The sequence below is a fragment of the Coregonus lavaretus genome (assembly GCF_964263955.1).
Source record: "Coregonus lavaretus genome assembly, contig: HAP1_SCAFFOLD_1982, whole genome shotgun sequence".
NCBI classification, from domain to species: domain Eukaryota; kingdom Metazoa; phylum Chordata; class Actinopteri; order Salmoniformes; family Salmonidae; genus Coregonus; species Coregonus lavaretus.
This window is the reverse complement of record NW_028158367.1, coordinates 7,240-24,574: the sequence shown is the minus strand read 5'-3', so window position 1 is coordinate 24,574 and position 17,335 is coordinate 7,240. Positions and strand designations below refer to the sequence as shown.

Here is a 17,335-nt window from a genome sequence, read left to right as displayed (position 1 = left end):
TTAGTAATATACCCCTGATGAACTAGTCCTTAGTTAGTAATATACACCTGGTGAACTAGTCCTTAGTTATATACCCCTGGTGAACTAGTCCTTAGTTAGTAATATACCCCTGGTCAACTAGTCCTTAGTAATATACCCCTGATGAACTAGTCCTTAGCTAGTAATATACCCCTGGTCAACTAGTCCTTAGCTAGTAATATACCCCTGGTCAACTAGTCCTTAGTAATATACCCCTGGTGAACTAGTCCTTAGTAATATACCCCTGATGAACTAGTCCTTTGCTAGTAATATACCCCTGGTCAACTAGTCCTTAGTTAGTAATATACCCCTGGTGAACTAGTCCTTAGTCGCTCTGGATAAGAGCGTCTGCTAAATGACTAAAATGTAATGTAAATGTAATATACCCCTGGTGAAGTAGATGCTGCCCTCTGCTGGTCAGGATGAGTCATCAGGAATCTCTAACACCAGAGACTTCCATCCTCTCTACTAACACACAGCATGCTGGCAAAGCTTTGAGGAAATCAAGACTCAAAAACAAACATACAAAAAAGGCTTTTAATCAGGGACCTTTTACAAAATGATGACACTGATTTATCTCCACATTCTGAATACTTCTATTTCAGATGGTTGTTTTGTTGGATTGAAGTAAAAAACTGAAGGCAGGAAGTGCTTTACTAAGGGAAGATCAACTACATCCTCCTCACCTCCTCTCTCAACGTCTCCTTAAAACCCATTGGAGGAGAAGGCCAGAGGGGAGGGACTTTTTGCGTTTTTGGGGTCACAGTTCAGTACAGCGGGGAAATGAAATGCCATTCACACTGTTCCTGGCATTGTCTGTTGTGAGCAGATTGTTATGTTGGGGCTCGCAAGTTTCCACTCCGATGCTGCGTTTGGAACCATGAGGGAATTGTCCAGTTGTGAAGTCATAAATACCAGTCGATTGCATTCATGTGATTTGAACTTGTTGAGAATCACCGATTGGCTCACGGCCAACAAGCTGCGTCAAGCTAAAAGGACAGCCGTCATGCTTGGAAACAAATTATAGTTCAAAAACCACATTCATAAAAACTACTGCTATAGAGGCCATGTCCTTAGTAGGGGAGGTCAGAATGTGGGAGAGGTGGGGAAACTACTGCTATAGAGGCCATGTCCTTAGTAGGGGAGGTCAGAATGTGGGAGAGGCGGGGAAACTACTGCTATAGAGGCCATGTCCTTAGTAGGGGAGGTCAGAATGTGGGAGAGGCGGGGAAACTACTGCTATAGAGGCCATGTCCTTAGTAGGGGAGGTCAGAATGTGGGAGAGGTGGGGAAACTACTGCTATAGAGGCCATGTCCTTAGTAGGGGAGGTCAGAATGTGGGAGAGGCGGGGAAACTACTGCTATAGAGGCCATGTCCTTAGTAGGGGAGGTCAGAATGTGGGAGAGGTGGGGAAACTACTGCTATAGAGGCCATGTCCTTAGTAGGGGAGGTCAGAATGTGGGAGAGGCGGGGAAACTACTGCTATAGAGGCCATGTCCTTAGTAGGGGAGGTCAGAATGTGGGAGAGGCGGGGAAACTACTGCTATAGAGGCCATGTCCTTAGTAGGGGAGGTCAGAATGTGGGAGAGGCGGGGAAACTACTGCTATAGAGGCCATGTCCTTAGTAGGGGAGGTCAGAATGTGGGAGAGGCGGGGAAACTACTGCTATAGAGGCCATGTCCTTAGTAGGGGAGGTCAGAATGTGGGAGAGGCGGGGAAACTACTGCTATAGAGGCCATGTCCTTAGTAGGGGAGGTCAGAATGTGGGAGAGGCGGGGAAACTACTGCTATAGAGGCCATGTCCTTAGTAGGGGAGGTCAGAATGTGGGAGAGGCGGGGAAACTACTGCTATAGAGGCCATGTCCTTAGTAGGGGAGGTCAGAATGTGGGAGAGGTGGGGAAACTACTGCTATAGAGGCCATGTCCTTAGTAGGGGAGGTCAGAATGTGGGAGAGGTGGGGAAACTACTGCTATAGAGGCCATGTCCTTAGTAGGGGAGGTCAGAATGTGGGAGAGGCGGGGAAACTACTGCTATAGAGGCCATGTCCTTAGTAGGGGAGGTCAGAATGTGGGAGAGGCGGGGAAACTACTGCTATAGAGGCCATGTCCTTAGTAGGGGAGGTCCGAATGTGGGAGAGGCGGGGAAACTACTGCTATAGAGGCCATGTCCTTAGTAGGGGAGGTCAGAATGTGGGAGAGGCGGGGAAACTACTGCTATAGAGGCCATGTCCTTAGTAGGGGAGGTCAGAATGTGGGAGAGGCGGGGAAACTACTGCTATAGAGGCCATGTCCTTAGTAGGGGAGGTCAGAATGTGGGAGAGGCGGGGAAACTACTGCTATAGAGGCCATGTCCTTAGTAGGGGAGGTCAGAATGTGGGAGAGGTGGGGAAACTACTGCTATAGAGGCCATGTCCTTAGTAGGGGAGGTCAGAATGTGGGAGAGGTGGGGAAACTACTGCTATAGAGGCCATGTCCTTAGTAGGGGAGGTCAGAATGTGGGAGAGGCGGGGAAACTACTGCTATAGAGGCCATGTCCTTAGTAGGGGAGGTCCGAATGTGGGAGAGGCGGGGAAACTACTGCTATAGAGGCCATGTCCTTAGTAGGGGAGGTCAGAATGTGGGAGAGGCGGGGAAACTACTGCTATAGAGGCCATGTCCTTAGTAGGGGAGGTCAGAATGTGGGAGAGGCGGGGAAACTACTGCTATAGAGGCCATGTCCTTAGTAGGGGAGGTCAGAATGTGGGAGAGGCGGGGAAACTACTGCTATAGAGGCCATGTCCTTAGTAGGGGAGGTCAGAATGTGGGAGAGGTGGGGAAACTACTGCTATAGAGGCCATGTCCTTAGTAGGGGAGGTCAGAATGTGGGAGAGGCGGGGAAACTACTGCTATAGAGGCCATGTCCTTAGTAGGGGAGGTCAGAATGTGGGAGAGGCGGGGAAACTACTGCTATAGAGGCCATGTCCTTAGTAGGGGAGGTCAGAATGTGGGAGAGGTGGGGAAACTACTGCTATAGAGGCCATGTCCTTAGTAGGGGAGGTCAGAATGTGGGAGAGGCGGGGAAACTACTGCTATAGAGGCCATGTCCTTAGTAGGGGAGGTCAGAATGTGGGAGAGGCGGGGAAACTACTGCTATAGAGGCCATGTCCTTAGTAGGGGAGGTCAGAATGTGGGAGAGGTGGGGAAACTACTGCTATAGAGGCCATGTCCTTAGTAGGGGAGGTCAGAATGTGGGAGAGGTGGGGAAACTACTGCTATAGAGGCCATGTCCTTAGTAGGGGAGGTCAGAATGTGGGAGAGGCGGGGAAACTACTGCTATAGAGGCCATGTCCTTAGTAGGCGAGGTCAGAATGTGGGAGAGGTGGGGAAACTACTGCTATAGAGGCCATGTCCTTAGTAGGGGAGGTCAGAATGTGGGAGAGGCGGGGAAACTACTGCTATAGAGGCCATGTCCTTAGTAGGGGAGGTCAGAATGTGGGAGAGGCGGGGAAACTACTGCTATAGAGGCCATGTCCTTAGTAGGGGAGGTCAGAATGTGGGAGAGGCGGGCCCTCACAGTGATAGTTTCCCACTTAGTAATCACCAGCTGGAGGGACGTTCAAGTAGATTTATCCCAGTCGTATGTGGCATATAAAGTGGGTACTACCCGTTGAAAAAGGGAAGTTCGTAACGTTGCTCGAGCAATCTGACGAGGTGCTGAAACCCCCTATTCTCAACCCCCGAGAACGGCCTCATATCCGCGGCTATCAACCAAAGACTGTAAAACATATAAAACATAGCCTACCTATCGCTCTGGATTTCTTTGGCCCGGTTTGAATTCAGAGGGGAGAGGATGTCGTGTGATTTCTTGGTGTTTCCGTCACGCTACGGTTTCCTGGGGTGATGTCTGCGTAAACGTGTCAACATGTTGGAGGTTTTTGGCAGCAGCTATTCTCGCTGTGCAGCAGCGGTATCCTGTTAATGTTTTATCCACAACTACGTCCATCACCGTTGTAATTTACTTGAAAGCCCAAAAATGTTCCCAAACTGGAGATTTGAACGATGGAGGATCCTCCTGGTTTATCGACCCCACCAATCGCCATCGTACAGAACTAGTTCCCTCACTGCGCCTCATAAAAGGACCGTTTTTGAAATACGCCAATTAAGATTTGAATTTTGATTACTCTAGTTGTTTTAACGGAATAGCCTGAAATTGGTTTTTTCAGATCAGATTTACTGGAGCCATAGGCCTACCAGGCAGCATAGCCTATAGGACTGGTTCTGTTATTCCAGAAGTCCCCGTGCCCAACGGGACACCCCTACTGGATGGGAACGTGTGTGGGGGGGTGCTCAGTCTTCCAGGGCGAAGTCGTATGGTTGGAAGTCGTCTCGTAGTTGTTTGCTCAGACTGTCCTCCTCCTCTCGGCTCTGTTTACACGCTCTCCAGTCTGCCCTCTCCGGGACGTTCAGTACCGCCTCGCTGGCCAACACCTCCCTACACCACACACACACACACACACACACACACACAGACACACACACCACACACAGACACACACACACACACACACACACACACCACACACACACAGACACACACACACACACACACACACCACACACACACCACACACACACCACACACAGACACACACACACACACACACACACACACACACACACCACACACAGACACACACACACACACACAGAGAGAAAGACACACGTTAGTAACTGTTTTTAGTAGTGATGCAATGATTCACCGATACGCATCGGTCCCCGAATCAAATGTTTAAGACCCCTAACAGATCCAAATGTAGCATGCGTCGGTCAGGAAATAGGTTGAGACGTTACAGAACGCTGGTTCAGGAAATAGGTTGAGACGTTACAGAACCCTGGTTCAGGAAATAGGTTGAGACGTTACAGAACGCTGGTTCAGGAAATAGGTTGAGACGTTACAGAACCCTGGTTCAGGAAATAGGTTGAGACGTTACAGAACCCTGGTTCAGGAAATAGGTTGAGACGTTACAGAACGCTGGTTCAGGAAATAGGTTGAGACGTTACAGAACCCTGGTTCAGGAAATAGGTTGAGACGTTACAGAACGCTGGTTCAGGAAATAGGTTGAGACGTTACAGAACGCTGGTTCAGGAAATAGGTTGAGACGTTACAGAGCGCTGGTTCAGGAAATAGGTTGAGACGTTACAGAACGCTGGTTCAGGAAATAGGTTGAGACGTTACAGAACCCTGGTTCAGGAAATAGGTTGAGACGTTACAGAACGCTGGTTCAGGAAATAGGTTGAGACGTTACAGAACCCTGGTTCAGGAAATAGGTTGAGACGTTACAGAACCCTGGTTCACTATTTCTGTTTCTGCATATTACATTATTTCTACCTTCTGAAAACACCTCTCATCTTTTGTGACAACTGCAGTGTGGAACTGCATGTAACTGTGTTGACAGTCATTGATCTACAGTGAGGGAAAAAAGTATTTGATCCCCTGCTGATTTTGTACGTTTGCCCATTGACAAAGAAATGATCAGTCTATACTTTTAATGGTAGGTTTATTTGAACAGTGAGAGACAGAATAACACAAAAATCCAGAAAAACGCATGTCAAAAATGTTATAAATTGATTTGCATTTTAATGAGGGAAGTAAGTATTTGACCCCCTGTCAATCAGAAAGATTTCAGGCTCCCAGGTGTCTTTTATACAGGTAACGAGCTGAGATTAGGAGCACACTCGTAAAGGGAGTGCTCCTAATCTCAGTTTGTTACCTGTATAAAAGACACCTGTCCACAGAAGCAATCAATCAATCAGACTCCAAACTCTCCACCATGGCCAAGACCAAAGAGCTCTCCAAGGATGTCAGGGACAAGATTGTAGACCTACACAAGGCTGGAATGGGCTACAAGACCATAACACATAGGTTTATCCTTGAAAGATGCACATCACTAGTTTCTAGGTGATATCACACATGATGTGTGTGTGTGTGTGAGTGTGTGTGTGTGTGTGTGTGTGTGTGTGTGTGTGTGTGTGTGTACCTGCCAAACTGCAGAGGGAAGTTTTTCAGAATGCGGTAGAAGAGTTTCTCTCCAGAGTCCAGCTCTATGTAGAAGTACGGTGTCCCTGGAGGAGCAATCTGATACAAACACAAACAAATGATTACCTTCTATCATAACCAAGCATTATCATAAAATATGTCAAAGCGACTTAGAGTCATGTGTGCATACATTTTACGTCTGGATGGTCCCGGGAATCGAACTCACTATCCTGGCGTTGCAAACGCCATGCTGTACCAACTGAGCTACAGAGGACCACAAACAGTTTCAGCTCCTAGCATTATCATCACCTATCAGTGTTAGTTTCAAGCATTATCAACTAGCATTGTTACCAACTAGCATTGTTACCAACTAGCATTGTTACCCAACTAGCATTACTATCATAAGCTAAAAACGAAATACATGTTTTTAAACTCTTGTAAGAACGTTTCAGATGAATTACATGTTCACACATTAGGTGGTTCTCCAATAGAATGTGTTCCCGCTTATAAATACTTAGGCATTTGCATTGATACGGATGTGACGTTTAAGAAACATATAGCTGGTTAAGAAGCTAAGATTTTAAGTGGCCTTTTTCTACAGAACAGATCATGCCTTCTCTAAGCAGTAGAAAGCAGATTATTCAGTCAGCTGCAGCTCTTAACCCTTTGGATGCCGTCTACCATAGTGCCCTTCAACACAGTGGCCTCCATTAATACCATAGTGCCCTTCAACACAGTGGCCTCCATTAATACCATAGTGGCCTTCAACACAGTGGCCTCCATTAATACCATAGTGGCCTTCAACACAGTGGCCTCCATTAATACCATAGAGCCCTTCAACACAGTGGCCTCCATTAATACCATAGTGGCCTTCAACACAGTGGCCTCCATTAATACCATAGTGGCCTTCAACACAGTGGCCTCCATTAATACCATAGTGGCCTTCAACACAGTAGCCTCCATTAATACCATAGTGGCCTTCAACACAGTGGCCTCCATTAATACCATAGTGGCCTCCATTAATACCATAGTGGCCTTCAACACAGTGGCCTCCATTAATACCATAGTGGCCTTCAACACAGTGGCCTCCATTAATACCATAGTGGCATTCAACACAGTGGCCTCCATTAATACCATAGTGGCCTTCAACACAGTAGCCTCCATTAATACCATAGTGGCCTTCAACACAGTGGCCTCCATTAATACCATAGTGGCCTTCAACACAGTGGCCTCCATTAATACCATAGTGGCCTTCAACACAGTGGCCTCCATTAATACCATAGAGCCCTTCAACACAGTGGCCTCCATTAATACCATAGTGGCTTTCAACACAGTGGCCTCCATTAATACCATAGTGCCCTTCAACACAGTGGCCTCCATTAATACCATAGTGGCCTTCAACACAGCCTCCATTAATACCATAGTGGCCTTCAACACAGTGGCCTCCATTAATACCATAGTGGCCTTCAACACAGTGGCCTCCATTAATACCATAGAGCCCTTCAACACAGTGGCCTCCATTAATACCATAGTGGCCTTCAACACAGTGGCCTCCATTAATACCATAGTGGCCTTCAACACAGTGGCCTCCATTAATACCATAGTGCCCTTCAACACAGTGGCCTCCATTAATACCATAGTGGCCTTCAACACAGTGGCCTCCATTAATACCATAGTGGCCTTCAACACAGTAGCCTCCATTAATACCATAGTGCCCTTCAACACAGTGGCCTCCATTAATACCATAGTGCCCTTCAACACAGTGGCCTCCATTAATACCATAGTGGCCTTCAACACAGTGGCCTCCATTAATACCATAGTGGCCTTCAACACAGTGGCCTCCATTAATACCATAGTGGCCTTCAACACAGTGGCCTCCATTAATACCATAGAGCCCTTCAACACAGTGGCCTCCATCATTCTTAAATGGAAGAAGTTTGGAACCAACAAGACTATTCCTAGAGCTGGCCGCCCGGCCAAACTGAGCAATCGGGGGAGAAGGGCCTTGGTCAGGGAGGTGACCAAGAACCCTATGGTCACTCTGACAGAGCTCCAGAGTTCCTCTGTGGAGATGGGAGAACCTTCCAGAAGGACAACCATCTCTGCAGCATTCCACCAAACCAGGCCTTTATTGTAGAGTGGCCAGATGGAAGCCACTCCTCAGTGAAAGGCACATGATAGCCCGCTTGGAGTTTGCCAAAAGGCACTTAAAGGACTGTCAGACCATGAGAAACCAGATTCTCCTGTCTGATGAAACCATCCCTACGGTGAAGCATGGTGGTGGCAGCATCATGCTGTGGGGCCAAGACAATTCAGGAGTGGCTTCGGGACAAGTCTCTGAATGTCCTTGAGCGGCCCAGCCAGAGCCCGGACTTGAACCTGATCGAACATCTCTGGAGAGACCTGAAAATAGATGTGCAGCGACGCTCCCCATCCAACCTGACAGAGCTTGAGAGGATCTGCAGAGAAGAATGGGAGAAACTCCCCAAATACAGGTGTGCCAAGCTTGTAGCGTCATACCCAAGAAGACTCGAGGCTGTAATCGCTGCAAAAGGTGCTTCAACAAAGTACTGAGTAAAGGGTCTGAATACTTATGTAAATGTGATATCAGTTTTTTTTTTTTTATAAATGTGCGAATATTTCTAAAAACCTGTTTTTGCTTTGTCATTATGGGGCATCGTGTGTAGATTGATAAGGAAAAAAAACAATTTAATCCATTTTAGAATAAAGGCTGTAACGTAACTAAATGTGGAAGAGGTCAAGGGGTCTGAATACTTTCCAATTGCACTGTGTATATATCTAAACACTACCAGTCAAAAGTTGAGACTCAATCAAGTGTTTTCCTTTATTTTTACTATTTTCTACATTATAGAATAATAGTGAAGACATCAGAACTATGAAATAACACATATGGAATCATGTTGTAACCAAAAAAGTGTTAAATAAATCAAAATATATTTTATATTTGAGATTCTTCAAATAGCCACCCTTTGCCTTGATGACAGCTTTGCACACTCTTGGCATTCTCTCAACCAGCTTCATGAGGTAGTCACCTGGAATGCATTTCAATTAACAGGTGTGCCTTCTTTAAAGTTAATTTGTGGAATTTCTTTCCTCCTTAATGCGTTGGAGCCAATCAGTTGTGTTGTGACAAGGTAGGGGGGGGGGGGGGGGGGGTATACAGAAGATAGCCCTATTTGATAAAAGACCAATTCCATATTATGGCAATAACAGCTCAAATAAGCAAAGAGAAACAACAGTCCATCATTACTTTAAGACATGAAGGGTCAGTCAATATGGAACATTTCAAGAACTTTGAAAGTTTCTTCAAGTGCAGTCGCAAAAACCATCAAGCGCTATGATGAAACTGGCTCTCATGAGGTCCGCCACACGAATGGAAGACCCAGAGTTCATTAGAGTTACCAGCCTCAGAAATTGCAGCCCAAATAAATGCTTCACAGAGTTCAAGTCACAGACACATCTCAACATCAACTATTCAGAGGGGACTGTGTGAATCAGGCCTTCATGGTCGAAAAGCTGCAAAGAAACCACTACTAAAGGACACCAATAATAAGAAGAGACTTGCTTGGGCCAAGAAACACGAGCAATGGACATTAGACCGGTGGAAATGTGTCCTTTGGTCTGGTGTCCAAATTGGAGATTTTTGGTTCCAACTGCCGTGTCTTTGTGAGACACGGTGTGGGTGAACGGATGATCTCCGCATGTGTAGTTCCCACCATAAAGCATGGAGGAGGAGGTGTTATGGTGTGGGGGTGCTTTGCTGGTGACACTGTCTGTGATTTATTTAGAATTCAAGGCACACTTAACCAGCATGGCTACCACAGCATTCTGCAGCGATACGCCATCCCATCTGGTTTGGGCTTAGTGGGACTATCATTTGTTTTTCAACAGGACAATGACCCAACACACCTCCAGGCTGTGGAAGGGCTATTTTACCAAGAAGGAGAGTGATGGAGTGCTGCATCAGAAGACCTGGCCTCCACAATCCCCTGACCTAAACCCAATTGAGATGGTTTGGGATGAGTTGGACCGCAGAGTGAAGGAAAAGCAGCCAACAAGTGCTCAGCATATGTGGGAACTCCTTCAAGACTGTTGGAAAAGCATTCCTCATGAAGCTGGTTGAGAGAATGCCAAGAGTGTGCAAAGCTGTCATCAAGGCAAAGGGTGGCTATTTGAAGTATCTCAAATATAAAATAAATGTTGATTTATTTAACACTTTTTTGGTTACAACATGATTCCACATGTTATTTCATAGTTTCGATGTCTTCACTATTATTCTACAATGTAGAAAATAGTAAAAATAAAGAAAAACCCTTGAATAATGTAAGTAAGCATTTCACTGTAATGTCTACACCTGTTGTATTCGGCGCGTGTGGCAAATAAAATGTGATTTGATTTGAGTCCAAACTTTTTACTAGTAGTGTATATCTATAGCGATAGCAATCTATATACTTTTTTATTTTTTTATTTTATTTCACCTTTATTTAACCAGGTAAACCAGTTGAGAACAAGTTCTCATTTACAACTGCGACCTGGCCAAGATAAAGCAAAGCAGTGTGATAAAAACAACAACACAGAGTTACATATGGGGTAAAACAAAACAAAGTCAAAAATACAACAGAAATATATATATATATAGTGTGTGCAAATGTAGCAAGTTATGGAGGTAAGGCAATAAATAGGCTATAGTGCAAAATAATTACAATTAGTATTAACACTGGAATGATAGATGTGCAAGAGATGATGTGCAAATAGAGATACTGGGGTGCAAATGAGCAAAATAAATAATATAGGGATGAGGTAGTTGGGCGGGCTAATTTCAGATGGGCTGTGTACAGGTGCAGTGATCGGTAAGGTGCTCTGACAACTGATGCTTAAAGTTAGTGAGGGAGATAAGTGTCTCCAGCTTCAGAGATTTTTGCAATTTGTTCCAGTCATTGGCAGCAGAGAACTGGAAGGAATTGCGGCCAAAGGAGGTGTTGGCTTTGGGGATGACCAGTGAGATATACCCGCTGGAGCGCAGACTACGGGTGGGGGTTGCTATGGTGACCAATGAGCTAAGATAAGGCGGGGATTTGCCTAGCAGTGATTTATAGATGGCCTGGAGCCAGTGGGTTTGGCGACGAATATGTAGTGAGGACCAGCCAACAAGAGCGTACAGGTCACAGTGGTGGGTAGTGTATGGGGCTTTGGAGACAAAACGGATGGCACTGTGATAGACTACATCCAATTTGCTGAGTAGAGTGTTGGAGGCTATTTTGTAAATGACATCGCCGAAGTCAAGGATCGGTAGGATAGTCAGTTTTACGAGGGCATGTTTGGCAGCATGAGTGAAGGAGGCTTTGTTGCGAAATAGGAAACCGATTCTAGATTTAACTTTGGATTGGAGATTCTTAATGTGAGTCTGGAAGGAGAGTTTACAGTCTAACCAGACACCTAGATATTTGTAGTTGTCCACATACTCTAGGTCAGACCCGTCGAGAGTAGTGATTCTAGTCGGGTGGGCGGGTGCAAGCAGCGTTCGGTTGAAGAGCATGCATTTAGTTTTACTAGTGTTTAAGAGCAGTTGGAGGCTACTGAAGGAGTGTTGTATGGCATTGAAGCTCGTTTGGAGGTTTGTTAACACAGTGTCCAATGAAGGGCCAGATGTATACAAAATGGTGTCGTCTGCGTAGAGGTGGATCTGAGAGTCACCAGCAGCAAGAGCGACGTCATTGATATACACAGAGAAAAGAGTCGGCCCAAGAATTGAACCCTGTGGCACCCCCATAGAGACTGCCATAGGTCCAGACAACAGGCCCTCCGATTTGACACATTGAACTCTATCTGAGAAGTAGTTTGTGAACCAGGCGAGGCAGTCATTTGAGAAACCAAGGCTATTTAGTCTGCCAATAAGAATGCGGTGGTTGACAGAGTCGAAAGCCTTGGCCAGGTCGATGAAGACGGCTGCACAGTACTGTCTATTATCGATCGCGGTTATAATATCATTTAGGACCTTGAGCGTGGCTGAAGTGCACCCATGACCAGCTCGGAAACCGGATTGCATAGCGGAGAAGGTACGGTGGGATTCGAAATGGTCGGTGATCTGTTTGTTGACTTGGCTTTCAAAAACTTTTGAAAGGCAGGGCAGGATGGATATGGGTCTGTAACAGTTTGGATCTAGAGTGTCACCCCCTTTGAAGAGGGGGATGACCGCGGCAGCTTTCCAATCTCTGGGGATCTCAGACGTTACGAAAGAGAGGTTGAACAGGCTAGTAATAGGGGTTGCGACAATTTCGGCGGCTAGTTTTAGAAAGAAAGGGTCCAGATTGTCTAGCCCAGATGATTTGTAGGAGTCCAGATTTTGCAGCTCTTTTAGAACATCAGCTGTCTGGATTTGTGTGAAGGAGAAGCGGGGGGGGGGCATGGGTAAGTTGCAGCGGAGGGTGCAGAGCTGGTGGCCGGGGTAGTGGTAGCCAGGTGGAAAGCATGGCCAGCCGTAGCAAAATGCTTGTTGAAATTCTCGATTATTGTAGATTTATCGGTGGTGATAGTGTTTCCTAGCCTCAGTGCAGTGGGCAGCTGGGAGGAAGTGCTCTTATTCTCCATGGACTTTACAGTGTCCCAAAACTTTTTGGAGTTAGTGCTACAGGATGCAAATTTCTGTTTGAAAAAGTTAGCCTTTGCTTTCCTAACTGCTTGTGTATATTGGTTCCTAACTTCCCTGAAAAGTTGCATATCGCGGGGGCTATTTGATGCTAATGCAGTACGCCACAGGATGTTTTTGTGCTGGTCAAGGGCAGTCAAGTCTGAGGAGAACCAGGGGCTATATCTGTTCTTAGTTCTGTATTTTTTGAATGGGGCATGTCTATTTAAGATTGAGAAGAAATTACTTTTAAAGAACAACCAGGCATCCTCTACTGACGGAATGAGGTCAATATCCATCCAGGATACCTGGGCCAGGTCAATTAGGAAGGCCTGCTCGCTGAAGTGTTTTTGGGAGCGTTTGACAGTGATGAGGGGTGGTCGTTTGACCGCGGACCCGTTACGGACGCAGGCAATAAGGCAGTGATCGCTGAGATCCTGGTTGAAGACAGCGGAGGTGTATTTAGAGGGTAAGTTAGTCAGGATGATATCTATGAGGGTACCCATGTTTACGGATTTAGGGTTGTACCTGGTAGGTTCGTTGATAATTTGTGTGAGATTGAGGGCATCTAGTTTAGATTGTAGGACGGCCGGGGTGTTAAGCATATCCCAATTTAGGTCACCAAGCAGTACGAACTCTGAGGATAGATGGGGGGCAATCAATTCACATATGGTGTCCAGGGCACAGCTGGGAGCTGAGGGGGGTCTGTAGCAAGCGGCAACAGTGAGAGATTTATTTCTGGAAAGGTGGATTTTTAGAAGTAGAAGCTCAAACTGTTTGGGCACAGACCTGGATAGTATGATAGAGCTCTGCAGGCTATCTCTACAGTAGATTGCAACTCCACCCCCTTTGGCAGTTCTATCTAGACGGAAAATGTTATAGTTGGGGATGGAAATTTCAGAATTTTTGGTGACCTTCCTAAGCCAGGATTCAGACACTGCTAGAACATCAGGGTTGGCAGAGTGTGCTAACGCAGTGAATAACTCAAACTTAGGAAGGAGGCTTCTGATATTTATGTGCAGAAAACCAAGACTTTTACGGTTACAGAAGTCAACAAATGATAGTTCCTGGGGAGTAGGAGTGATACTGGGGGCTGCAGGGCCTGGGTTAGCCTCTACATCACCAGAGGAACAGAGGAGGACTAGAATAAGGATACGACTAAAGGCTTTAAGAACTGGTCTTCTAGTGCGTTGGGTACATAGAATAAAGGGGGCAGTTCTCCGGGCGTTGTAGAAAAGATTCAGGGCATTATGTACAGAAAAGGATATGGAAGGATATGAGTACAGTTCAGGTAACCCTAAGCGTTGGGTAACAATGAAAGAGATAGCGTCATTGGAGGCACCGATTGAGCCGGTCTCGGCGTGTATGGGGGGAGGAACAAAGGAACTATTTGAGGCAGTTTGAGAGGGACTAGGGGTTCTACAGTGAAATTGTATAATAAGAACTAACCCAAACAGCAATAGGCAAGGCATAATTGACATGGGAGAGAGGCATAAAGCAATCACAGGTGTTATTAGAGAGAGCTAAGACAACAACTGGAAATAGCGATAACGTTTGGGCTAAGACTAAACAGAATAAACAGGACAGGGTACCGTGTAAAGGAACAGTCCAGCAGGCATCAGCTGTGCAGCTGAGTGATCATAAGGTCCAGTGAACAGCAATATGTGAGTCCGAGAGCAGTTCAAATTGGTGCTTCAGCACAGCTAGCAGGGAGCACAGTTGTAGTTTGCGTGTGCTAGCGGGCCGGGGCTGGCAGATGGATCTTCGTGGTCATCGCAACTGGAAGCCTGATGAAACCACATCAGACTATTTCGTCGGCAAACCAGTCGTGTTGGATCGGCGGGGCTCAGTGTCAACACTAGGAGGTCCCGTCCGGTTGACAGAGAGGTAGATAGCCGGGAGCTGGGCCTGAGGCTAGCTCAAGGCTAACTGGTGCTTGCTATAGGGCAATGGTAATGGTAATCAGCCAACAACAGGTTGCAGCTAGCTAGCTGGTTGTGATGATCCGGCGCTAGGGTCCAGTGATTCCGGCAGAAAGTCCAATAAGCTCTGGGTCGATAGCACGCTGGGTCGATAGCACGCTGTGCAGACTGGCCGACGAATTGTCCAGGCTAGAGCTAGAGCTGGCTGGTGGATAGTGTAGGCCACGGACAATGGTGAAGACGCTAACGGTGACTAATAGCAGGTAGCCATTTAGTTGCGGCTACACTAGTATCAGCTTACGGTTCTATAAACCAAATGTATTATACCTACAACCCAAATATGTGTTTTATATTGAAACATCTTTAATTAGGGTCAAAATCAAACAATAATTTTTAAAAATGATTAACCGTAGTTAACTACAGAAAACCATGAGATGAAGTGGATATATTTTTGAAATAATTTGACAGCCCTAATTATTAGCTAATAAACAAGTCAACGTGGGTGTATTTCATAGGTACCAAACGGAAGCAAATGGGCCGAAACAGGGAGGGACCTACCTGAACTTGTCCAATAAGAAACTAGTTCTTTGCTAAACGTTTTCCGTTGCAAAACACTTTGATAAAGTGTGCAGTAATGAATACACCCCAGGAGTGTCTCCTGTTGGAGGTCTCTGTGTGTACCTGTTGGAGGTCTCTGTGTGTACCTGTTGGAGGTCTCTGTGTGTACCTGTTGGAGATCTCTGTGTGTACCTGTTGGAGGTCTCTGTGTGTACCTGTTGGAGGTCTCTGTGTGTACCTGTTGGAGGTCTCTGTGTGTACCTGTTGGAGGTCTCTGTGTGTACCTGTTGGAGGTCTCTGTGTGTACCTGTTGGAGGTCTCTGTGTGTACCTGTTGGAGGTCAGTATGTTGTGGTATCTCCATCAGTTCCATGTTCTGTTCTTGCGCCTGCAGCATGAAGGCTTCTTTAATATCTTCAGTGGTACACTTATCCTCTGGCACTGGGACTACCTGGGGAGGGGAGGGACAGTCTGTTACAGGGGGAGCTGGCCTGGTCCTGGCTGCTCTGCCTCCCTAGAGGAGGGGAGGGACAGACTGTTACAGGGGGAGCTGGCCTGGTCCTGGCTGCTCTGCCTCCCTAGAGGAGGGACAGACTGTTACAGGGGGAGCTGGCCTGGTCCTGGCTGCTCTGCCTCCCTAGAGGAGGGGAGGGACAGACTGTTCCAGGGGGGAGCTGGCCTGGTCCTGGCTGCTCTGCCTCCCTAGAGGAGGGGAGGGACAGACTGTTACAGGGGGAGCTGGCCTGGTCCTGGCTGCTCTGCCTCCCTAGAGGAGGGGAGGGACAGACTGTTACAGGGGGAGCTGGCCTGGTCCTGGCTGCTCTGCCTCCCTAGAGGAGGGAGGAGGGGAGGGACAGACTGTTACAGGGGGAGCTGGCCTGGTCCTGGCTGCTCTGCCTCCCTAGAGGAGGGGAGGGACAGACTGTTACAGGGGGAGCTGGCCTGGTCCTGGCTGCTCTGCCTCCCTAGAGGAGGGGAGGGACAGACTGTTACAGGGGGAGCTGGCCTGGTCCTGGCTGCTCTGCCTCCCTAGAGGAGGGGAGGGACAGACTGTTACAGGGGGAGCTGGCCTGGTCCTGGCTGCTCTGCCTCCCTAGAGGAGGGACAGACTGTTACAGGGGGAGCTGGCCTGGTCCTGGCTGCTCTGCCTCCCTAGAGGAGGGACAGACTGTTACAGGGGGAGCTGGCCTGGTCCTGGCTGCTCTGCCTCCCTAGAGGAGGGGAGGGACAGACTGTTACAGGGGGAGCTGGCCTGGTCCTGGCTGCTCTGCCTCCCTAGAGGAGGGGAGGGACAGACTGTTACAGGGGGAGCTGGCCTGGTCCTGGCTGCTCTGCCTCCCTAGAGGAGGGGAGGGACAGACTGTTACAGGGGGAGCTGGCCTGGTCCTGGCTGCTCTGCCTCCCTAGAGGAGGGGAGGGACAGACTGTTACAGGGGGAGCTGGCCTGGTCCTGGCTGCTCTGCCTCCCTAGGGGAGGGGAGGGACAGACTGTTACAGGGGGAGCTGGCCTGGTCCTGGCTGCTCTGCCTCCCTAGAGGAGGGACAGACTGTTACAGGGGGAGCTGGCCTGGTCCTGGCTGCTCTGCCTCCCTAGAGGAGGGGAGGGACAGACTGTTACAGGGGGAGCTGGCCTGGTCCTGGCTGCTCTGCCTCCCTAGAGGAGGGGAGGGACAGACTGTTACAGGGGGAGCTGGCCTGGTCCTGGCTGCTCTGCCTCCCTAGAGGAGGGACAGACTGTTCCAGGGGGAGCTGGCCTGGTCCTGGCTGCTCTGCCTCCCTAGAGGGGAGAGACAGACTGTTACAGGGGGAGCTGGCCTGGTCCTGGCTGCTCTGCCTCCCTAGAGGAGGGGAGAGACAGACTGTTACAGGGGGAGCTGGCCTGGTCCTGGCTGCTCTGCCTCCCTAGAGGAGGGGAGGGACAGACTATTACAGGGGGAGCTGGCCTGGTCCTGTCTGCTCTGCCTCCCTAGAGGAGGGGAGGGACAGACTGTTACAGGGGGAGCTGGCCTGGTCCTGGCTGCTCTGCCTCCCTAGAGGAGGGGAGGGACAGACTGTTACAGGGGGAGCTGGCCTGGTCCTGGCTGCTCTGCCTCCCTAGAGGAGGGACAGACTGTTACAGGGGGAGCTGGCCTGGTCCTGGCTGCTCTGCCTCCCTAGAGGAGGGGAGGGACAGAC

The 17,335-nt window shown here is 48.1% G+C and overlaps 1 protein-coding gene across 1 annotated transcript; it reads right to left on the bottom strand.

The window, feature by feature from the left end:
* Window positions 1–2,577: 2,577 nt before the first annotated feature.
* On the bottom strand, window positions 2,578–15,674 carry LOC311124092 (CWF19-like protein 1; the record flags this gene model as incomplete). Its single annotated transcript, XM_084198305.1, has 3 exons — window positions 2,578–4,490; window positions 6,037–6,134; window positions 15,492–15,674. Coding segments are annotated over 3 exons (426 nt in total), but the record flags the coding sequence as incomplete, so codon positions are not given.
* Between the last annotated feature and the right edge of the window lie 1,661 nt (window positions 15,675–17,335).